Source organism: Nerophis lumbriciformis, linkage group LG09, assembly GCF_033978685.3.
Source record: "Nerophis lumbriciformis linkage group LG09, RoL_Nlum_v2.1, whole genome shotgun sequence".
Taxonomy (NCBI): domain Eukaryota; kingdom Metazoa; phylum Chordata; class Actinopteri; order Syngnathiformes; family Syngnathidae; genus Nerophis; species Nerophis lumbriciformis.
Genome location: NC_084556.2, coordinates 24,241,108 through 24,266,067, shown reverse-complemented (window position 1 = coordinate 24,266,067; position 24,960 = coordinate 24,241,108). Strand labels below are relative to the sequence as shown.

The following is a 24,960-nucleotide window of genomic DNA, read 5'->3' as shown; positions in this document are numbered from 1 at the left end:
AAAACAATTGTAAGGGTCTTCAGTGTGGGTGTTCACTAGATTATTTTCAAATTCTGTATGTAACAAGGTGACTGTCTTTGTGCCAACTGTCTACACCAAGTGCAGCTAGGATACTGTTAGCCTTCACAACATCGTCTGTTTGGTAAAGTATTCACAGGCTCAAAAGGAGCTTTTACAATCCGTTAACAAGCAATAAGCAACTACATGGTGCTATGCCGCTATATTGTTTGGTTCTTGTTAGAAAAGAGGAAACTCGAAAGGGACAAATGAGTGGTCAAGAGGAAGGTCCTTGGCCTTAATAATGACAGGAATAATTGAAGAACAATACTTAGGGCTAAAAGGTTTTCCCTTTGCAGTGTCACAGAGTAATGTGACTGTGTCCTTTTGAAATATTGCTTATAAGTTTCTGGCAAAACTGAGCAAGCAAATCATATAAAAGAAGGAAGCTGGATACACTTATTCAGCAACAAAGTTCCCTCTTTGCCCAGTGAAAGTTGTCTTGTGAATGTGTGGCCACATCCTCAGTGGGATTGGCTCACAGTTTAACTCTATTATTTAGTATTCGTTTGGTCTTTTAGTAAACTGTATCAACCTCCACAGCGAACAAAAGTGACAATTATTCCAGAAGTGGTGTGCATGGTGCTGCTGTCCTGCTGGCAAGTGCTTGAGTTTCTCAAGGAAGCCACGGTGTGACTCAAATGTTCTGCTCTTACATCAGTTCCTTTCTGGTAATTTCCTCGCCTGTAGCCTTATATGGACTTTCACATCATGGTCTAGCTGGTCTCCTCCCTGCTTCCCCCTGCCTACTTCTCACATGCAGTGCACCACTCCAGATTGCACTAAAGCAGTTTATCAGCCTTTAAAGTGCCATTTTATCACTGTGTGGCTATATTTTCGTTGAAACTGTCCCTCTGATTTCCTTTTATAACACTCCACAGTCGAAATAGGATCTTGAACCACAAACTATAGTTGTGAAAAAATAGTTATCTATCATACCATTTTTGCATTAGTATCGAAAAGCTTGTTTACTTTATATAAATGTTACAATTACGCACATCCATTATCGCATGCATTTTTTTTTTAAAAAGCTGGAGCGTAACTTACCATTTCAGTCGCAAGACATTGGTGGTTTGCTTGTTAGAAGGACAAACATTGAACAAGTGTGGCTATGGTGATTTGGTGAATGGAAAGACGTGGAGGTATGCTAGCAGGGGATTTAAGGAGGCTGTAGTGCACATAGCACAGCAGATTAGCAGTTTGTAGCAGTAGACGTGCTGGAAAAAGTGGTTGTTTAAATTTTTTTTACACATATTTCCGATATTTTTTTGTCTTTGATTCTCTTTGGATTTAGCAAGACGTTTAAACTTTGGAATGTGAGTACCTTTATATTCATTTTTGACATTTGGGTGCGTCCAATTCTTCACTTTGCAGTTACAATCAAACTGAGGCTGTTTTAAAGATAAGAGCAAGTTTGAGTTTTTGCCAAATGTTTGTACAGTGAATTCTGCACTTGATCTATTGACTCTCCTCACACAAGTATTAGTGAACGTGCTTTCAGTAGTTGAATGAGACAAGTAGACGTGTTAGTGTACCAGCCCTGATGGAGGCTGCAAAAGTGTGACACATAACCTTCCAAAAAATGTCTCTGTCTGGCACTATGTAGCGTACGTCTGAGTATGTATGTGCGCATATATGTGTTATTTAAAGAACAATGGTCATGGGAAAGACCCTTCCTCGCTTTGTAAGAAAGTTCATCCTCTCTTTCATCCCTCTCTCTTCCTGTCTGCCAGTTTGCACTCTTCAACTGAAGGGTTTCTTTAAACGTAACGCTCGGCTGCATCTAGCACTCAGCTGTAAACACATCTGGGCGGCAGACACCCAACAGTACACATTGCCGCAGGGCGTTTTTTTTTTGGGTAACTCCTCTTAACTTGCCAAATGTAGGTTCAACACAAACCTATTTAAATCATACAAACTATGTTGTGTGTTGATCACATACCTTTTGTTACAAATTAGGGTTTGTTTGTTTTAGGACTACCGTATTTTCCGCACTATAAGGCGCACCTAAAAACCACAATTTTTCTCAAAAGCTGACAGTGCGCCTAATAACCCGGTGCGCTTTATTACGATTCATTTTCATAAAGTTTCGGTCTCGCAACTTCGGTAAACAGCCGCCATCTTTTTTCCCGGTAGAACAGGAAGCGCTTCTTCTTCTACGCAAGCAACCGCCAAGGAAAGCACCCGCCCCCATAGAACAGGAAGCGCTTCACCCGCCCCCATAGAACAGGAAGCGCTTCACCCGCCCCCGGAAGAAGAAGAAAAAACGCGCGGATATCACCGTACGTTTCATTTCCTGTTTACATCTGTAAAGACCACAAAATGGCTCCTACTAAACGATCCGGTCCATAAAAAGACGCAATCTCTCCATCCGCACACGGATTACTACCGTATTTCACAGCAACTGAACCGCACTGTGGAACGGGAGCACGTACGGTGAATATTCGCTCCACAGGGAATGAGAAGTCATCCTTCACTGTGGTTCTAGCTTGCCATGCTAACTTCCACTCATGGTGATATTCAAAAGGAAGACCTTGCCAAAAGAGACCTTTCCAGCCGGCGTCATCATAAAAGCTAACTCGAAGGGATGGATGGATGAAGAAAAGATGAGCGAGTGGTTAAGGGAAGTTTACGCGAAGAGGCCGGGTGGCTTTTTTCACACAGCTCCGAAGGCGAACACACCTTCACTAAGACGGGCAGACAGCCTCGGACGACATACGCCAACATCTGCCAGTGGATCGTAAATGCTTGGGCAGATATTTCGGTCACAACTGTGGTCCGAGCTTTCCGGAAGGCAGGATTCACAGAACAACAGCGACACTGACTCCCGATGACTTCTACGAGACGGAACCGGCCATTTTGGATACCACGCTTGCACAACTTTTCAATTCGGACACCGAAGACGAAGAATTCGAAGGATTTACGAATGAAGAATAACTTCAGAAGGTGAGCGCTATGTTTATTTTGTGTGTTGTGACATTAACGTTCGAGCAACATTATGTTGCTATTTATTGCTCTACACCATTTTGAATTTTACTATGTTTGTGATTGCACATTTGCGTACATTTTGGGACAGAGTTGTTAGAACGCTGGTTTTCAATATATTATTAAAGTTTGACTGAACTATCTGACTGTCTTTTTGACATTCACTTTAGCGCAGCGTTTTTTTGACATTCACTTTAGCGCAGCGTAGGCGCGGCTTTTAGTCCGGGGCGGCTTATTGGTGGACAAAATTATGAAATATGTAATTCATAGAAGGTGCGGCTAATAATCCGGTGCGCCTTATAGTGCGGAAAATACGGTACATCACAAAACACACTTTATAGAGGGATAGCACATGTACCATGAAGAAACCTATGATATATTGTTAAGGATTTAGTTAAGATTAAGTTGTGGAAACTATTTACTTTCACTTATGACTGTTTTGAGTTATGTCCCAGAATTACAAATTAGAGCTGGGTATGTCTGTCGTTTCATTGATGATTATTAATGGCTGTTGAGTAATAGTGTCTGTAAGCAACTGAGGCAAAATAGACTAGACTTTGGGCTATAGCCAGGAAAGGCGCTGTTGATTCAATCCCACAAACTTCGACCAACAGTATTCTGGCCACTAACAATGTAATAGAAACAGGAGTTCAGGGAGTTAAGTAGCAGTGTTTCCCATATATGGATAGAATGTTCCCTTACATTAATATCTTCTTTCTTATTTTTTGCTGTTAAAGTCACCCTGTTGCCACTCCCGCACTAGCATCATAAATTATATGTTGCCTTTGCGTTAGCAGTATTAAAAATTACGCATCATTTGATTAATCTGTACTGTTTCCGTAATTTTCTAAAAGCCGTAATCTGATTTTCATGACATTCTACTCATTGAGTATTGTAATGTAATTTAGTATGCGTAGTGAACCATGAAATGTAGTAATGTTTTATTTTCATTCTCAAATAATTTCAATAGATTTTAGCTTCCTGTATTTGATGTTAGTTTTCTTCTTTAGTTTCTCAGATGCTTGATGTTTTGTTGAATTATGTTTTGTGTCACAGATTAGCAAAGATTTTAATCTTCCGATATGCCTAGGGATTAGACCATGCCATGGTTGCATTGCATTATTTTAAGTAGAATAAAATAGATGTCCACCACAATTGTTGAGGGTAGGGATGGGCAATATGGCCTAAAATCTATTGTGTGATATATATTGCAGCCTCCTATGATAACGAGTAATATCATGATTCATTATTTGGCATATAAATGATACGAGGATCGTTTCAAAACAGGTTACAAAGGCTCCTAATTTAGCTGCTGACATAGAATTCCAGTTATATTATTTTCTCAAAACTATTAGTAATCTGCTTGTTAATTTCTGTTTACTTTCTGTTGATCCATCTACACTTCTCTTTAAATGTACTAAGCACTTATTCTTAGTAGGACTGCGGGGTATATGGCTTATAAATAAAATCTCAAGTTTTATATTCAAACTGCCAAACTGTTAAATAAAAACATAGCAATAATTGGAATAAATACGAGACTGTTTATTTGCTTCACAAATTAAAAGAACATAACATTTTGAAGTGCATCGATGGGAGAAAACCAAACAGATTTATTTAAAAAGGTAGTGAAGGAAGTGTACAATACCGGCTTCATTCGAACTCCCGATGAGTGAGATTTAAGATTATGAAGCAGGAATATTACAAGGCAAAGAAGAAAGCGTACACAAACCTTGGCATGCTGCATTTATGTACTTCAAATTGGTTAGCAATATCTCTGGATTCCACACAACTGGCAAACTTGTACACAACAAATAGCAAGTTTGTTTGGGCAATCTCCATCTGAAGCAGTCACGAATAGTCTTTTCCTTCTAACCTAAAACTCTTATCAATCTACAGAGCTTATTGAATAAACTTTGAGACATTCCAAAGTTTTCTTTCCATTCTCCGTTCAAAAATTCCTTCAAAACAACTTGAAGTCTCTCCTAGCAGTCTTTGCTTCAGACCCGCACCCTCCAATCCAATAACTCAGAGACCTTCTTGGTAGTAGTGTCATGTTCGTAGCGCAACCTAAGATACTTTTTTGATGCAATCTGCTATTTACCATTAGCATAGACATTAGAGACGTAATATTTGTGCCAATATTACAGCGGACATCAAGCACAGCAAGAACTGGGCTTTAGCAGTAAATATATCTTAATTTGGTGGGACGTCATAGGTCAACCGGAAAAGCAATACATTTATCCGCGCTAAAAGGAATTAAGCGCCCCCAGTGTACGGAGGCACATGGTATATGACCATTAGTCGCATAGTAGAGAGTGCATGGACACTGGGACATCACATGTAGTTGTGAAAATACAGAAACCCGAACTATGTATTTGAGAAATCAGACTAATTTAATGCATGGAAATGTAGTGACTGCATACACTGGTAATGTTGTTATTTTTCGACCAGATATAATCATTTTCAAAAAGCTAAATTAGGGGCTTCTTCTGGGAGGCATTACTTCTTTCTTGAATCAAATAATTCAGTAGACAAAAATTTAGCATTGCACCTTGCATGCAAATGAATAATCAAATAAAACATTGAGAAGACTATATATTTAGTAAGTGGACAAACAGGCTTTTCCATTGTAGGTGAACAACATATTGGCAATGTGCAGACATATTGGCAATGTGCAGACCGACTCTTTTAGTCACCATGTTTCCATGCACTAAATTAGTCTAATTTCCCAAATAGTTAGTTTTTTTGTATTCTCACACCTACATGTGAAGTGCAAGTGTCTATGCACTATTACATAGTCATATGTTATTTGCCTCTCCCAAGCCATTTGCGGATCCTTATAACTTGTTTTAACTAGTGTCCACTGTAATATTGGCACCGATCACAAATATTATGTCTCTAATGGCTATGTTGACGTTAAATAGCAGACTGCTTCAAAAAAGTATCTTAGATTGCGCAACGAATGAAAGACCGAGAGTTATTTCTAAGGAATTTTCAGACGAAAATCATGGAAACAAAACTTTCGAATGTCTCAAAGTTCATCCAAAAGGCTCTATGGATCGATGGAAGGAGTTTTAAATCCAAAGGAAAAGACTGTTTGTGCCCTGACTGATATCCAGAGGAAGGTAGCTATTGTTCTGGACTATTTTGCCAGTTGTGCGAAAAGTGAATCAGTGGGCTTGCAGAAATGCAACTAAAAGAAGTTTGTGTACAGTTTATTATTTGCCTTTAATATACCTGCTTCATTCTGTTACATCTCATTCGTATTTTGTTCGGGAGTCCGAATTACGCCAGCATTGTACATTCCCTTAGCTTCCTTCTTAAATAAATCTTTGTTTCTTTTTTTCTACCATAAATACACTTCAAAATGTTTTGATATTTTAATTTGTGAAGCAAATAAACAGTCTCCTCTTCATTACGATTATTGCTATGCATTTATTGAATGGTGTCTGCTTCCGGGTTGTTTCCCGCGCCTTGAGACGGGCGCATGCGCAATATTAAGGGTCCTCTCCTACCGCACACCCCTTCTCGATAGATCTGGTTTCCAATCCCATAATCCATGTGTGTTAGTCCGACTTTTCAAAAACCGAACACGATCGGATTAAGGTGTTTCCATGGGCTGTAGGAGGCTTACCGGTATTTAGAGCCAAACTATTTGAGAAGTTGTACTGATTTATTGCATGGACATATACTGAGTGATCGCTCTGTGCATTTATTTTCTCATCATCACATGGTACTTTGTGTAAATTATTCCAATACAGTAAACTGCTTTTTAGCTGGAGTTTGTTTTTTGTTATGTTCTTGTTCGCCTCGTAAAAAGTTGCATTTTCCCCACTGGTCTCAGTGCGTCATTTTCAGATGCTGAAATAAGTTTGTTGTGCTGCTGCCTTTTTTAAACAAACTTTGCGGCGTGCAGTCATTTGTTCCATACCTGTTGCCGTAAATCTAAACCACTGACAACACTTTTCTTTAGAACAAACACCTCGCTCTAGTTGGCGGTAGCATTAGCCAAGTTTTGCTAGGTGTGTGAATCTCCGCTAAGGAAATAAGGGAGAGGGTGGAAGCTACTGAGGGCAAAAAATAAACAGGAGCAAGAGGAGAAAAAACATAGATTTTTCATTTTTTTAAATCTTCTGCAACAAAAAGACTTGAATTTATCGATTAAATCGATTTATCGCCCAGCCCTAATTCTTAGTTTTGATTGATACTGCAAATTTGTTCATACTTAACATTTTAGGAACATTAAATAATGACATTTTTGATCACCACTGTAATCCCTTAAATAATCAAATTTTTGATCACCACTGTAATCCCAACAAAACACAGGACACCCAACAATATGTCTTAATATTTAAATGATTTCCTCATTCCTTTTTATTACATACAAAATGCATAATAAAGTCAACAGTGCAAAATAACTAAACCAAAGCAGAAACTACTATTGGCTCCTTTTTTCTGAGTTCATAAATAACAAAAGTGACAAAAAATGTTTTTGTGATGATAAAGAATATCGACTTAATTACTGTAGTGTCGACCATATACAGTACTAATACTATTCTTGGTATTGTTGATGTTTGTATTGACCCGCCTCCCCTGTTTAGATTCAAGAGCTCCTGCTTAGTGTTTTTTTGTAACCTCCCATGTTGCGTAGTGTAGCATGTTGAACTATTCCTTGTCCTCTATTCCTCCAGCTGTAAGAAACAGTTCATTTGTCGCCATAGAGGTGATGTAAACTTGCTAGCAAGGAGCCTACATTGAGGATGCCTTCGTGTGCTTGGCGTTTGTAGGACACAGCTAGAACGTGTCATCAACATGCATTATTGCGATAGTATTGAAAGCTCTATCTTTGGCTAAATTTATCGTATATCTTCGATAGCGCGCAATCCTAGTTGAGGGCAATGTTCCCTCTAATTTTTCATGTGTGTGAGCAAACGCAAAAACTCCTTGAGAACTCAGTGGAGCACATGTGAGCAACGGCACACCAGCAGCACACCTGTCTCAAACCTGACTAAATAACAAGTTACATTTATTCTTCTTATAAATGAAATGACAGCAGTCATTTCCATGAGATTATTTTCTAATATAAGTGTTTTGGCCCACTTACAATGACAATAACAACAAATATTGTTTTTTCATGAACTGTGTACTGGTATTGTATGTCTGGGTGTGGGTCCCGCTTTAGAAATAATTTGTACCCCTTTCAGATATCGCATTTAGTTCCTATGAAAACATTCACATGTTGCACAATGAGATGTAAGCATGGAATCATGTGTACATCCCTGTAACTTTCTGTTTGTAAAATATATATTTTTATTAGTATTTCTTTAATATAATAAGATCATTTCATGATTACGTAATATTTATAAATTAAGATTCTCAATAAATGACAGTAGAATAAGCACACATTTGATTGGTAAATCATTGTGGAATTACACATTTTGTGTGATGTTTTGTGTGATGTTGGAGTTGTCCGACTTTTTGTGTGGCTGTAAACGCGTCACGGGCTAAGTGCCTTATGTGCATGTGTTGGCGCAAGTGAGCGAGTGACTGCTGTTGTTGATTTGACAAATGACAAAGTTGGTTTTAGTTTGGTTTGTACGGCAGAAAATTACCAGTATTGCTAGATAGAAACTTTTTTACCAATGTTTTGGTCATGTGTTTATGGCCAACTATAAAGAGTTTTGCTCAATAAAGTGATCGATGGAATTCATGTCCTCCTTAAAGCGTCTCGACAGACGTTACAATAATTGAACAACGATGACGAAAACCGTTTTATCTGTTGTCAGTGTTGTCAGTTACTTTGAAAATTGTTATGCGCTTATTTTTAGTTTTTTAAATTTTGTGCGTGGCATAGATTTGCCGTGCGCAGAGGACGCGTGGACTATGTTGAACTTGTGAATGACGCAGATGACATAATTTACACACTAAATCAGGGGTGTCCAAACTACGGCCCGTCAAAGTCGTCAGTGCGGCCTGCGAGATATCATAAGTTTAACAAAAAGGTTGGCCCGCGGTGTATTTTTGCCAACATTTTTACTCCTACGAATTGGTAGGCTATTGGAAATATTTTGCTGTCCTCGCGTGGAGGTCAATGGAAACATTAGTTAATGACCACAAGTTTTATTTTCCAGTGGAAAGAGCACAGCATCACCTCATATAAACCAATGCAAACAACTTTTCCCACTCATATTAATTAACTATAACCAACAAATAAAGTCAACACACGGTCGCACATAACACACTTCCTGCTCATTGAACTTTGTGGAAATTATAAAACATGTACCGTATTTTTCGGACTATACGTCACAGTTTTTTTCATAGTTTAGCCGGGGGTGCGACTTATAGTAAGGAGCGACTTATGTGTGAAATTATTAACACATTACCGTAAAATATCAAATAATATTATTTAGCTCATTCAGGTAAGAGACTAGACGACGTCACTTATACGTCTAGTAGACGTATAAGATTTCATCGGATTTAGCAATTAGGAGTGACAGATTATTTGGTAAATGTATAGCATGTTCTATATGTTATAGTTATTTGAATGACTCTTACCATATTATGTTACGTTAACATACCAGGCACGTTCTCAGTTGGTTATTTATGCGTCATATAACGTACACTTATTCAGCCTGTTGTTCACTATTCTTTATTTATTTTAAATTGCCTTTCAAATGTCTATTCTTGGTGTTGGGTTTTATCAAATAAATTTACCCAAAAAATGCGACTTATACTCCAGTGTGACTTATATGTTTTTTTCCTTCCTTATTATGCATTTTCGGCCGGTGGGATTTATACACCGGAGTGATTTATACTCCGAAAAATAGGGTATATATAATTTAAATTTACACATTTATAAATCCATTATAGTGCATGGTGGGTAATTAGACACTCTCCACACTTTCTCATGTTTGGCGCATTTTAGCTGCTTGATATTTCTGATTGATCACAAAACTTTAACAACGTCATCAGGGAAGTAAACAAGGTAATAGTCAAACTTTTACATACTCTTAATAATCAACGGTTTATCGTTTATACTTCAAATTGCATTGTCATCAGGGTCTTATGTGTAGGTGGGGTTGTTAAAGTTGAAGTAGTTAAAGTTATGTGTTCAGTCTGTTATAGCTTGCTTTAATCAATGCAAACTCAAGTGCTATTTTGGTACAAATGATTGTTATAGCACGGTGAAACAGGGGTTAGTGCGTGTGCCTCACAATACGAAGGTCCTGGGTTCAATCCTGGGCTCGGGATCTTTCTGTGTGGAGTTTGCATGTTCTTCCCGTGACTGCGTCGGTTCCCTCCTGGTACTCTGGGTTCCTCCCACTTGATTGGCAACACTAAATTGGCCCTAGCGTGTGAATGTGAGTGTGAATGTTGTCTGTCTATCTGTGTTGGCCCTGCGATGAGGTGGCGACTTCTCCAGGGTCTACCCCGCCATCCGCCTAAATGCAGCTGGGATAAACTCCAGCATCCCCGCAACACAGAAATGGACAAGCGGTAGAAAATGGATGGATGGATGGATTGTTGTTTCGTCACAATCAACGCTCTGCTGTGTGGCAAAAAAAAGCATCGTAATGTGTGTCTGTGTGTGTTGGTGTGTGCGCGCATCCATGGTGATTACCCTGGAAAATATGGCTTTATCGCAGTAGGTACTGTATTTTTACGTTTGGCAAACTTCCCTCTTTAATTTGGTATGAAAATAATACGCCGACTTGAAAGCATTGCCATTCCAGAACATTCGGTAACAGTCAAAGAACTTAATACGTAACGTTGTAGGAACCGAAAAAATGCTTGCCATTTGCACCTCTCTGGAACCAAAAAGCCAACCAGACCTTTAAGGTAACTTTAATTGCCCACAACGTTCTAGGAACCAAAAATGGTTTGCTAGGTTAGGGGTGAAAACATATATGGGAACGTGATCAAATATCAGTCTGAGACAGCACACTTAGTTGTAATAAATAATATTAAAAAACAACTGATGTTAGAGTAGTGATTTCCATATCAACATTTATTTACATGCTTATTTAATTACATTACAAATATATCTATAAGTACACTTACATCATATATATATATATATATATATATATATATATATATATATATATATATATATATATACATATATATATATTTATTGTGTGTGTTTGTGTGTATGTATCATATGTATATAATATATTTAATATATGTACACAACATATATGTATAGGGGCTAGGCTATATATATTTGTGCATATATATATATCAGGGGTGTGGGAAAAAATCGATTCGTATTCAAATCGCGATTCTCACGTTGTGCGATTCAGTATCGATTCTCATTTTTCAAAAATCTAGTTTTTTTTTTTCATTTCTTTTATTATTTTTATTTTTTAATTTGTATTTATTTTTTATTTTTTATTTTTTATTAATCAATCCAACAAAACAATACACAGCAATACCATAACAATGCAATCCAATTCCAAAACCAAACCCGGCCCAGCAACACTCAGAACAGCAATAAACAGAGCAATTGAGAGGAGACACAAACACGACACAGAACAATCCAAAAGTAGTGAAATAAAAATGAATATTATCAACAACAGTATCAATATTAGTTACAATTTCAACATAGCAGTGATTAAAAATCCCTCTTTGACATTATCATTAGACATTTATTAAAAAAAAAAAAAAGAATAGTGTCACAGTGGCTTACACTTGCATCACATCTCATAAGCTTGACAACACATTGTGTCCAATATTTTCACAAAGGTAAAATAAGTCATATTTTTGGTTCATTTAATAGTTGAAACAAATTTACATTATTGCAGTCAGTTGATATAACATTGTCCTTTACAATTATAAAAGCTTTTTACAAAAATCTACTACTCTCCTTGCATGTCAGCAGACTGGGGTAGATCCTGCTGAAATCCTATGTATTGAATGAATAGAGGATCGTTTTGAATCGGAAAAATATCGTTTTTGAATCGAGAATCGCGTTGAATCGGAAATAAAAAATCGATTTATAATCGAATCGTGACCCCAAGAATTGATATTGAATCGAATCGTGGGACACCCAAAGATTCGCAGCCCTAATATATATATATATATATATATATATATATATATATATATATATATATATATATATATCTCAATAAAGATCTATATAATCTAATAAATAAATATATATATATTAGGGGTGTAAAAATTTCGGTTCGGTACGCACCTCGGTTTAGAGGTCACGGTTCGGTTCATTTTCGGTACAGTAAGAAAACAACAAAATATAAATGTTTTGGTTATTTATTTGGATAACGTTTAAATCAGTGTGAATGTATTGTGTCTCATCTTAAGAGCATATGATTTTATATTGGTAATCAGATGGTAACCATATTTTCTCAAAATATCAGTTGTGCATTTTAACATTTTGGTTGGGTTTTATTTCTAGTGTTAGAAAGTTATTATTTGGTATGACATCAAAGGAATATTAGAGTGCCATGTGATTATTTGTGCATAAACCTAAAGCCATGGTTAAAGTAATAAGAAAGCAATTGTTGCCTTGAAAAAGTACAAAGTTAAAGGCAGTAAGTGGAGATTTATCATTGTCAAAGCATATGACAACAGGTATTTGTCAAGTAAGTCACCGGCATGGTATATACATGGTAAAAAATGTAGTCAGCTTCCAGTGTAGAGTTGGCATGGGTAAAATGATGAGGACGAAAGCATGGAAACATGGCACGTGGGCTGAGAGGGCGGGGGTGAGTGTGCACTAAGAATAGTGTGGGCGACACACCCTAACACAAGCACAGAATGTAGCCGCGTGCTTCCTTTTTCATGCAACATTGGCCAATGAATCGGGCGGAGTCATAGCGAGCTGAAATTAATTTTTAATTGTTTCTTGTCGACATATTAGTCTTTTGATGATGCTGTAGTAGGCCTTTCTGTAGACCCTCAGTGTCGACCGGGATTGCCCCGCAACCTAACTGCTGGCGATGACAGGAAGTGACAGAGGGGCAAGTGTCCTGAGCTGTAAATGGGGTTCTGCTGACATGAATGGGAAAGAACGCAACGCTTGTCAGCCCCTACCACCAGGAAATAATGCGTACCATTGTTGTTCAGGGCAGGCGTGGGCCTCAGCCTGCAGTTATTTCCCAGTAGGCATGTGTGATGCTGTTTTCATCAACTCTAAGAAGACAGTTTGAAACAAACAGCCACACAATCAGTTTTTTTGACTCCCAAGTAGATGTAATATTTGGGTGACCTCAGAGACAGGCAGGCAAGGTTGAATAAATGCAGGCTTCCACAGTACAAGTTAAAAATCCCTTCCCTTCTTTCTCAAAATCAGGAAATATGTGTATGTATTATATTCCTATAATGTATGATATGAGCTCAGTGCATTCTTGACTTGAACAGGAAGTTCCTCAGTGGTTACAAAGCAGCTACAAATAGGTGTATTAGTGTTTTCTTGGCAGAGTGCATAGCATTGAACTGAATGCTTGATACATGGCAGGAAGTAGGCCACTCTCCTGAGGGTGAAGCAGAAAAGGCCTCACAAGGCTTCGACACCAGAGGATGTGGTTACTTCCTGTAGATAAGTTCCATGCTGGGGTCGGACCAGACGGGCACATTAATTGTTTCACACACATGTTCTTTCATGGAATCTACTTGGAGGAAAAATATAATTTTTCACTTATAAACTGTGATGATCACTGTGAAATTAATTTTAAAGATATGCACACATGCACATTGTTAAATAATCTACATTTTAATACATAAATATTCAGTCCAGAGTGCATGCTTAAAGTTTATAATAAATGTACTGACAGGTCTTTCAAGAATACTGTGCATTTTCCCTAGGCTACCATACATGACAGTATTTCCCATACCTTCATTTGCATGATATAGATGATATACAATAAAAATTATAAAAATTTCAGCTTTTAATACTATTGTGGTAATGCATGTTAAAGACACATTGTAACTGTGTCCTGCAAATTTGACAGCGTCAAGCGAACGTACGTGTCCTCAATGCACTGTGGCTTTCTAGCTTGCGGCTCACGCCCATCCACAGTGCCAAGCCACTTTTAAGTCAGTAATCTGCGACTCCAAGTCGGAAAATAAACTACGTTTCTTCGTTTCTTACAAGTATCCTCTCTGAAGGACGGAAAGTAGCTAAACATGCTACAATACGCACCACAGGAAGATATGCTAACCGCAAGCTAGAGCTCTTAAACGTAAACAAAGGTTGGCGGATATATGCAAATATCGACAGTAACCATACCAAGAATTATATCATTATACGGTCAATACTACAGTGGTGAGATTGATATTTTTTTCGTATCGAATTATGTTTAGTAGTTTTTGTTCTTTACAAACTCAGAAAATAAGTCACTGGACACAGGAGGGCTTTGAGGGCAAACAACCCCTCAAATGATTTAAATTAGAGCCAATAGTAAGAAATGATTTAAATGGGTCATATTATGATTTTTAAAACATTTCCTTGTGCTCTACATAACATGTAATGGTGGTTCTTTGTTCAGTATTTTGCATAGATTATGTTTTGCCCTTGTGTTTTTTAGTGCTTTTTGCAAATGTATTAAAAATAAAAAACTAACAAATCACATGTACATAAGGCTCAATACTTTGTTGATGCACCTTTGGCAGCAATTATAGCTTCAAGTATTTTTGAATATGACGCCACAAGCTTGGCACACCTGTCTTTGGGCAGTTTCGCCCATTCCAGCACCTTTTAAGCTCCATCAGGTTGAATGGGAAGAAGATGGCTTCCTCCAAACTTGACACCTGGCATTCACGCCAAAGACTTCAATCTTTGTCTCATCAGACCAGATTCATGTTGTGGTTTGAGAGTTTTTTCAGGTGCATTTTGGCAAACTGCAGGCGGACTGCCATGTGCTTTTGTTTTAGTAAGGAATGGCTTCTGTCTTGCAACGCTACCATCCAGGAGGCCTGATTGGTTGATTCCTGCAGAGATGGTTGTCCTTCTTCAAGAGGATGCTGTAGGTCTGACAGAGTGATCATCAGGTTTTTAGTCACCTGCCTGACTAGGTTCCTTCTCCCCCGATCGCTCAGTTTAGACGGCCAGCCAGGAAGAGTCCTGGTGGTTCCAAACTTCTTCCGTTTACGATGATGGAGGCCACTGTGCTCATTGGCACATTCAAGGCAGCAGATATTTTTCGAAACCCTTCCCCAGATTTGTGCATTGAGACAGCCCTGTCTCTGAGGTCTACAAACAATTCCTTCCACTGTCCAGTATGAGAACTTAAACATAGACAGGTGTGCCTTTCCAAATCATGTCCAACCAACTATTTACCACTGGTGGACTGCAATTAAGCTGTAGGACTATCTCAAAGATGATCAGTTGGAACAGGATGCACCAGATTTCACTTTTAAGCTTCATGTCAAAGGCTGTACATGTAATTTCTTGTTTTTATATTTTTATAAAATTGGTAAAAATCTCTCTCTCTAAAAAAAAAATAAATATTCACTTTGTCATTATGTTGCATTGTGTGTACTGTGAAAAAGTGAAACCCTATGAATACTTTCCTGATACACTGTACTTTAGTAGCCAAATTAGGAGGTTTTGTAACCTGTTTTGAAATGGTTCTGTTGTCATTTATGTACCAAATAATGTATTGTGATATATATCATTATTACAGGAGGTTGCAATATATGTTGCAATATAGATTTTAGTCCACATCACCTGTCCCTACTCTACAGTCGGCACAAATAAATTTGGCGCTGCCTGTTCACCCTCGCTCATAAACAAATTATATTAGAACTGTCCGTGGATCTAACGTGTCGTTAGAATTCCGTACAGGAGAAGGCATCTTAACTTTGCTTGTTAACACACCTCATGTGCACTTGGTGTGCTAAAGAATAAGAAGACGTAGCAGGAAATCGCTTTTGCCAGCTTTATTTAGCGGGTATTCAGATTAGGCCTGCAACTAAAGATTATTTTGATGTTTGTTGGATTAGTTATTGTGGAAGTCGCTTTCTTCCGGGTTCTTTTGGCCACCAAGCACAGACATCACCGCTCCTTTTCAGGGCTTTCAGACACTGCTTTTATTTTACAATAAAGTCTCTAGTGCTTTTCAGAAATTGTCTTTTGTCTGTGCGAATCCTGCTCTCGCTCCAACTACAGCCACCATCAAACCTCTCCTTCCCAGCTGCTGCCTTTAACAGAGCGACAGGTGATTATATACACGCGCCCAGGTGGGCCATCTACTCACCTGTCACTGATCTTGAAGCCAGTCCTGACACATCCCGCTTCGCTGCAGGCCCGCAGAGCCACGCCCCTCCACAGTTATTAATAGAATGGTTTACCAATCAAATAATTATTGCTTATGATCTGCTGTATCCATTGAGTTTGATGTTGAGTCTGCAACTTGATTTGTACCGGTACTCAATTTTAAAACCTAATAAAGTAAATTCAATTGCAAACAAATGGTTTTACTGTGGAGGAAACCCGGCACCGCTCATCACCAGACTCCAACAGGAAAGCACATACAGCTTTTCTCAACGAGCACCGGGTGCTGCTTTCAAAATAATAGGTTTTATAATGAAAGTCTCTGTATAAACAAGGATAGTTCCCAAAAGGTAGCACCAAATCTGCTCATGGCGGTCCAAATGTATTTATAGTGGGCCGCCACAAATAAATGAACACTGAAAAATAATGAGGTAAAGTCAATTGGATTTGATTTCATGTTAATGGGATTCTGGTTAGTTAATTTGTTCTATTTTGTGTCCGCTTCAGATTAGTGTACGAGTCACCACGATGGATGCAGAACTGGAGTTTGCCATTCAGCCCACGACAACAGGAAAGCAACTGTTTGACCAGGTAGGAAAACTGAATGTCATTTGTAATTGTTCCCAAACCGCACACAAGTAAGTTAGTGGTGCTCTTGGTAAAGCAGTGTTAGAGATTGCATGCATTGATTTTTCCTTATGTTTTCAGGTGGTGAAGACCATCGGGCTGAGGGAGGTTTGGTACTTTGGACTCCAGTACCAGGATACAAAGGGTTTGTCTACGTGGCTCAAGCTCAATAAGAAGGTGAGCTCTTCATTGCTTTGGCTCAAAGCAAACATTAAAATTTCAGTATGCTTTGTTGTTATTTCACCTATAATTGAATTTTCATTTCAGGTCACTGCCCAAGATGTGAGGAAGGAGAGTCCGCTGCTGTTTAAGTTCCGTGCCAAGTTCTTTCCTGAGGATGTGTCAGAGGAGTTAATCCAGGATGCCACCCAGCGGCTGTTCTTCCTGCAGGTGAAGGAGGGAATCCTAAATGATGATATCTACTGCCCCCCAGAGACGGCCGTCCTCTTGGCCTCCTATGCAGTGCAAGCGAAGTATGCAGACTACAACAAGGAAGTCCACACGGCAGGTTATCTGTCTAATGAACATCTGCTCCCTCAGAGGTAACTCCTACCACACAGCACACAAGACACACCAAGATGTATGTACCAGTTTGTTTATGGTTGACCACTTGTGTCATCAGAGTCCTGGACCAGCACAAACTCAGCAAGGAACAGTGGGAGGAGAGGATTCAAGTGTGGCATGAAGAGCACAAAGGAATGATGAGGTAATCACTGTTCCTCGTTCTTCTCAGCTGATTATAATGATAACTTGAACTATACGTACTCCACTATGCAAGTACTGTGTGTACCAAAGTACTTCTGCTTCTGCATTCTCTCCTTTGCCAGCCCCCTTTAGTAAGAAGCGTTGTCCAAGGCACCAAAGTTCATGATATAATTTTATGGCTGATATACAGCTATTTGAAATATAAGTTATGGTGTCATAATACTGCTGAATAAATATGTTAACAATACCTTTAAAAATGGTGTATTGATAAATCTTGTCTTTCTTACTGATACCCAATATGCCAATACTGACCCACCACTTCATTTGTGATGTATGCAGCAGCCTCTCCCTCAAACGAATTTCAAGTCACATCTTGTGACATGAATGAACACATTATGCTTCTTTTACTGCAATGCCACTGGATGCATTTCACAATAAAATACTTTAACTTGTAGAAAAAGGGCCATATTTATTTGAAATAGTTTTTCTCAACAAAATTGTCCTTAAAAAAATCATGACCAATATAAGTAACATGTTCTCCTACTATCAACAAGGGTCAGTGTATGTTTTGGTCATTGAATTTTCGTTTCATGAATGGAAATTTAATTTTGATTTACAAAAAATTAAGGTGGCGACTTGTCCAGGGTGTACCCCGCCTTCCGCCCGATTGTAGCTGAGATAGGCTCCAGCGCCCCCCGCGACCCCAAAAGGGAATAAGCGGTAGAAAATGGATGGATGGATAAATTAAATTGAAAAATAAAGCATATATATATATATATATATATATATATATATATATATATATATATATATATATATATATATATATATACCGGTGTGTGTGTATATATATATATATATGTATATATATATATGTATATATATATATACACACACACACATGCATATGTGTGTGTATATATATATATATATATATATATATATATATATATATATATACACATATGCATGTGTGTGTGTGTGTATATATGTATATATATATATATATATATATATATACAAACACACACAGACACATATATACACACACACACGCACATACGTAAATATTTTTTTTCTCCATAACAAGTATGTAACAAAAATAAAAATCACCAGTCCAGGCCAATACGCGGTCTCATCTCTGAGTAGCAAGTTCCAGTTCCAGCGTCGGAATATTAAAACATCTGTTTTTGGTCTTTTTTTTAGTTTCTACTGACTTGTGATTTTAATTTTTGGTATATAAAATGAAAATTAAACCGATTTAGATGTAGTTATTGCTTTGTCTCAAAACTTTACAATTGGTCAAACAAAAAAGCGATATTAGCCCAGATGAGAGCAGTGATATGCTGGTGCAAGCCGTCATATGTTGCTCAATGGAAAATTATTGAAGAAGAAATGCCCTCCATCCCCATACAAGCAATCCTGGCGGAGAGCAATTTACAAACCCACATAAATAACATTGATAACCCATGGGTGAAATGGACCCTTAAAGTGTGGAAAATGATAAAGGAATACAAACTCAAGAGTGATATTGCAGTTCTTAAATGGTGTGCCTATGATACAGAGTTTACACCTAATAAATTAGACTCAAGATTTAAGGACTGGATATCTAAGGGTATAACAGCTTTATGTAGTGCAATGAAAGATAAAAAATGCTTAGTTTTGAAACTATTAAAAGGACATATATATTAGAAAACCAAGATTTCTATCGATATTTGCAGTTGCAGCATTTTGTTAATATGAAGGTGAAAAGTGTCACAAAGACAAGCATATGTTTGATTGAACTGTTTACAATAGCATACAATTCAGAAATTATTGTTTCATGCTTGTATAAGGGTCTGTTGAATATGAAATCACACTCTACTTCATATATTAAAGCAAAATGGGAGAAGGAAGGAGGGATAACTATATCTGAGGAAGAATGGACAATAATATAGAGATATCAATGGACTTGTACCAGCTCACCCAAGTGGAGGGAGTTTGGCTGGAAAAGTTTGATCAGATTTTTTATTACACCTTCTCAGAAGTCTCACTATGATAACAACTCCCCTGCCTGTTGGAGAAATTGTGGGAATTCAAATGCAAACCACTCCCATGTTTTCTGGGACTGCTCCACCATAAAGGACAATTGGAAAGAGATACACCAAGCTCTACAGGATATTTTCAAACGTGAAATACCTTTTGAAAGTAAAACTTTGTTTTTTGGACATGTACCTCAGGACTGGCTGAAGAAAGATAAACACTTAATGAATATCCTACTGGTGGCTTGTAAAAAGACCATTACTAGGAAATGGATATCCCAGGAGAGCCCAACTTTGATACAATGGATGGATTTTTTTATTTTATTTCTGATTATTATTATTGTTATTATTAATGTATTATTATTTCTTGTTTGTTTATTTAATTGATGTATTTGTTGATACTACTTTGTTTTTGTTGCTGTTTCTTTCTTTTGGTGGGTGGTATGGTTGGGATATAAACAAAAAATATTTTGACATTTATGGCAGACAACAGATATATGATGTATGTGAATATGATGTAATGAATAGGAATGTCTGATGCTGGATGTCAATAAAAAAAAAAAATTTAAAAAAAAATGTTGGTATATAAAATTAAAATTAAACTGATTTAGATGTAGTTATTGCTTTTCGACATAAAAAAGAACATTTTGTTTTTGAAATGTATTTTGTATTTCAAAATAAAATTCAAATACAAATTGTTTTTGTTTTTTCAATTACCATTTGTGAAAATAAATTAGATTACCAAAACATACACTGACCAACAAGTAAGACTGGTCATGAATAAATATCCATTTAAATAAAGCTGACAACCATACTAACAATTTGGAGAGCAGCATATTTCTTTCTATGTGACACACACAGTAAATTGCAAACTATGAAACGCAAAGTTTTTTTTTTTTTCCGTACTGACAGTCGGTATTTTGCTGCATAAACGCTGCAAGTGACTCTGAGTGAGTATTTCTGAGATGTGATATCAGAATCAGCTTTATTGGCCAGGCATGTTTAACACACAATGAATTTGACTTGGTATTAGATTAGAAGTATTGACAGGTGTACTCCCTCCTCACATAACCAGCGCTTTACAGTCATTGCAAACTGCATATTTACAATTTGCAAGGCAAACGGTTTGTGTTCTTAGTTTTACTGTAACTTCATTGTGGAGACTATCAATAAACAACCTAGAGTAATTTTTTCATCTCTAATTCAAGACTGTTCACAAATTTGGCAAACAAAATTCCAACATTCAGGGAGAGCAGAATAATGTGTCAATGAACCAGGGGTGTACAAAGTGCAGCTGGTGTTACGTTGTAGTAAAAAAATAAGCAGCAACAACTAAAAAATAGACCCAAACAATATACTAGAAAATTTTTTATGTTAATACTAATTATTAATAACACACATTGTAATATATGTTTAACATTTGATTGCCTTTTTAAAGCAAATCTGTGTATCATCACAGATTATGCAAATATGATGACACCCCCACAAGTATATTGGCAATCTGTGACTTATGAACCTTTTATATTGAATTTTTCATTTTAATCTACAGTATTGTTTAAATTGGAAGATGTTTTGGGATCGTCTAATATTTGAGATGATTGATAATATCGACCGACTAAAATTATCCAATATTGGCATAATATAGGAGGTACCAGACAGTGTTTCTTGACTGAATCTTTATTGAAATATGTCATGTTGACATTTCCAATCCTGTTACAGATAAGTGTTTTGGAGGTATTTTAAATAAAATGGTGACCTGTGTACTAAGAACAAAAAAGAACACTAGCTGAATGTTATCCATCTAGTTCCCACAGTGGAATACGAATACACTTTATCCCAGATGCGACAGGCGCGCACACACACGCACGCACGCACGCACGCACGCACGCACGCACGCACGCACGCACGCACGCACGCACGCACGCACGCACACACACACACACACACACACACACACACACACACACACACACACACACACACACACACACACACACACACACACACTCTTTCAGTGGCATTGTCATAGTCAAAATAAACCAAAGCTGACACAGGCATGAGGGAGGGAACGCCCTGGATAGTTCACCATACTATCACAGGGTGGACACATTTACAAAACAATTTCTTGCCCTCAGTTTACTTTTTTGCTGGCCAGAATTTACCAGCCAGTGTGAACCATGCATGATGTGGTTATTTATTTTGATGAGACCCTCCTTTCATTAAAATACATATAATCAGAGCAGTTATAAAACAAAGGTAAGCAAAACTAATGAAGAGGAGAGGACCTAGAAAAGATTATTGGAGCACAGGCAGTGATTTTGCTGTAGCATTTGGATGTCTAAAACAAAATTATTGACATTAAAACACATATTTTGTGTTTGCAGAGAGGAATCCATGATGGAGTACCTGAAGATTGCCCAAGACCTGGAGATGTATGGAGTCAACTACTTCAACATCAAGAATAAGAAAGGAACAGAGTTGTGGCTGGGAGTGGATGCTTTGGGACTCAACATTTATGAACAGAATGATAAGTAAGTGAAGACACACATTCAATGTAGCTTTGACATCCATTTCCCATACTGAAAAGTATATGCATGTGTTCAACAGAATGACACCCAAAATTGGATTTCCTTGGAGTGAAATCAGGAATATTTCCTTCAACGACAAGAAATTTGTCATTAAACCAATTGACAAGAAAGCACCAGTATGTTGACTTTTTAAATAAAAGGCTTGTTACGTATGAAAGCAGTTACAAATATTAATTTGCATTTACAGGACTTTGTATTTTACGCTCCGAGGCTGCGGATCAACAAGCGCATTTTGTCTCTGTGCATGGGAAATCACGAGCTGTACATGCGCCGCCGTAAACCCGACACCATCGAAGTGCAGCAGATGAAGGCTCAGGCCCGGGAGGAGAAGAATCTCAAGAAGATGGAACGGTAATCATCATCACACACCCACTCTCCAAAAAGACATTTGACTAAAAACATTATATCATTAAGGTGTGACATGCAGTCAGTCCTTATTTAACTGGGATGAGCCGCAACATTGCTGCATATTACATCATTTGTGTTTAGACACAGAAACCTTGGATGTGATAAATGGTCTAATCTTACAAACCCTAACTTTATAGCGTTGTTGCAGTGTTTTCCATACACATCACCACAAATACATCTAGGTTGTGAATGTAGTTTATCATTACAACTCTGTACAGTATATGGCACCATAACTCTGTTTCTAAGCACCTCACACACACCTGGTCTGCCAGAGATTAAGAAGACAAAGGAATTGTAACTTAGTTGCTATATTGAGCACGCATTCAGACTCCTCTAGATTGTCTTTTGTTGTTTTGTAGTTGTTTTTCTTTGTTTCTTGCATTGAACAAAGAGAGCACCGTCTACCGAGTCAAATTCCTTTTGTGTTAAACATTTGGTCAACAGATCTCGTTCTAATTCAAAAAAGCGACTATCGACAAATCTAGCAACTTCTTCTGGTATTAACGGACACTTTCAGAGCATGTGTGGCTATTCTCGACGAGCAGGGTTTAATGTGCTGGTTTTAGTAAGGTACTCATGTCGGGTTCGAGCTCAGGTTGAAGTTGACTCAGGAAGTTATGTTTATGTTTTAATTGTGTAAAATGTTACACAAAAAAAGGAAATTATTGAACACTTTATTTCCCATTAGTTTGTTTCAGTACCAAATTCAAGTTAATAATAATGAATAAAGTGTGAAAATGTTTTGCAATAAGATTGGCAGGGCCTCCAAACAAAATTCTGCTTGGGGTCCAATTTAGCCATGGAAAGTGCATGTAAAAGCACAGTGACGGCTTTGCCTTGCTTGTGATATACAAAAACACAAAAAGAAGCGACAGAAAAAAAGTTAATTAGTATTTCTGAACACATTTGTTTTGCTTTTCATGGATTTATTTGCTCATCAGGTGTCCAAAAAATATCATGCTTCGTGGGCAGTTAGCAAATCTGTGGCGCAACCCACTGCCACAACAAGATTGCAGTTCTGTAGGAAACCCTTGTGTTGTGTGATGACTGCGTTGTCATCACATTAAGATAGTCGCACTAATCAGTGGTGTAAAAATATGTTATCTCTTTGCGATAGGGCTCTGCTGGACAATGAAAAGAGGAAAAGGGAAACTGCAGAAAAGGAAAAGGAGAAGATCGAAAAGGAAAAAGAAGACTTAATGAAACGGTTAAGGCAGATTGAGGAGCAGACTAAACAGGCCCAACAAGGTGTGTGGTCTGTATGTTGGAGAAGATTGTTCTGCTGCAGCAAGGCTTACGTTGAATCATTTTGCGCGCAGAACTGGAGGAGCAAACAATGAGAGCTCTCGAGTTGGAGCAGGAGAGAAAGCGAGCTCAGGTGGAGGCTGAACGCTTGGAGGCGGATTTGAAGGGCGCAGAAGATGCCAAGATGGCGCTCCTGCAGCAGTCCGAGAACCAGATGAAGAACCAAGAGCACCTGGTCAGTTATAGAAGTGCAGGAATTATTGTTTTGCTGCTTTAAATGAAAAAAAAAACAACTTAAATTGGATTTGTGTTTTTAGGCCACTGAGTTAGCTGAGCTGACATCTAAGATTTCCCTTCTGGAGGATTCCAAGAAGAAGAAGGAAGAGGAGGCAGTGCTGTGGCAACATAAGGTGTGCTTCTTTCATTTTATCGTATTTTACAGACCATAGGGCGCACTGGATTATAAGGCGCACTGCTGATGAGTGGGTCTATTCAGGTCTATTTTCATACAAAAGGCGCACAAGATTATAAGGCGCATTAAAGGGGTCATATTATGATTTTTTTCTAAATTTAAAACATTTCCTTGTGGTCTACATAACATGTAATGATGGTTCTTTGGTCAAAATGTTGCATAGATTATGTTTTACAGACCATCTTAAAGTCGCTTTCTGGCAGTCACTTCAGGATGCGCTGTTTTATGGGCGGTTTTATTTACGTGGCTCCTCTTCGACAGCATCTTCTCCCCGTCATCTTTGTTGTAGCGGTGTAGCGTGCAAGGACGGGGGTTGAAGAAGTGTCAAAAGATGGAGCTAACTGTTTTAATGATATTCAGACTTTACTTAAATAAAAAACGGAGCAGCATCTCCTCATCCGTGGCTCACAAGTGCAATAACAACGTGTGTCCTGTGAAAAACCGTCTGACCGGAACTCTCTTAACAACTAAAGTTCTGTGGGTGAATTACGTAAACTCACTACACCGGTAGTTTTTAGCGCTTTCATAGCGAGTCTACTGACAGATATAAGTTAGAACTTTAAGCTACCGTATTTTTCGGAGTATAAGTCGCACCAGACGAAAATGCAT

General features: G+C 37.9%; 1 protein-coding gene across 1 annotated transcript in view; it reads left to right on the top strand.

Moving 5' to 3' along the window:
• LOC133607471 (moesin-like) overlaps positions 1 to 24,960 on the top strand; it is a 37,643-nt gene that overhangs the window by 5,183 nt on the left and 7,500 nt on the right. Inside the window, exons 2-11 of the mRNA XM_061962126.2 lie at positions 16,793 to 16,876; positions 16,994 to 17,089; positions 17,180 to 17,454; positions 17,535 to 17,618; positions 22,023 to 22,169; positions 22,246 to 22,342; positions 22,414 to 22,577; positions 23,752 to 23,882; positions 23,954 to 24,114; positions 24,197 to 24,289. Coding sequence (XP_061818110.1) covers positions 16,793 to 16,876; positions 16,994 to 17,089; positions 17,180 to 17,454; positions 17,535 to 17,618; positions 22,023 to 22,169; positions 22,246 to 22,342; positions 22,414 to 22,577; positions 23,752 to 23,882; positions 23,954 to 24,114; positions 24,197 to 24,289 — 1,332 coding nt within the window. The remainder of the gene's footprint in view (positions 1 to 16,792; positions 16,877 to 16,993; positions 17,090 to 17,179; positions 17,455 to 17,534; positions 17,619 to 22,022; positions 22,170 to 22,245; positions 22,343 to 22,413; positions 22,578 to 23,751; positions 23,883 to 23,953; positions 24,115 to 24,196; positions 24,290 to 24,960) is intronic.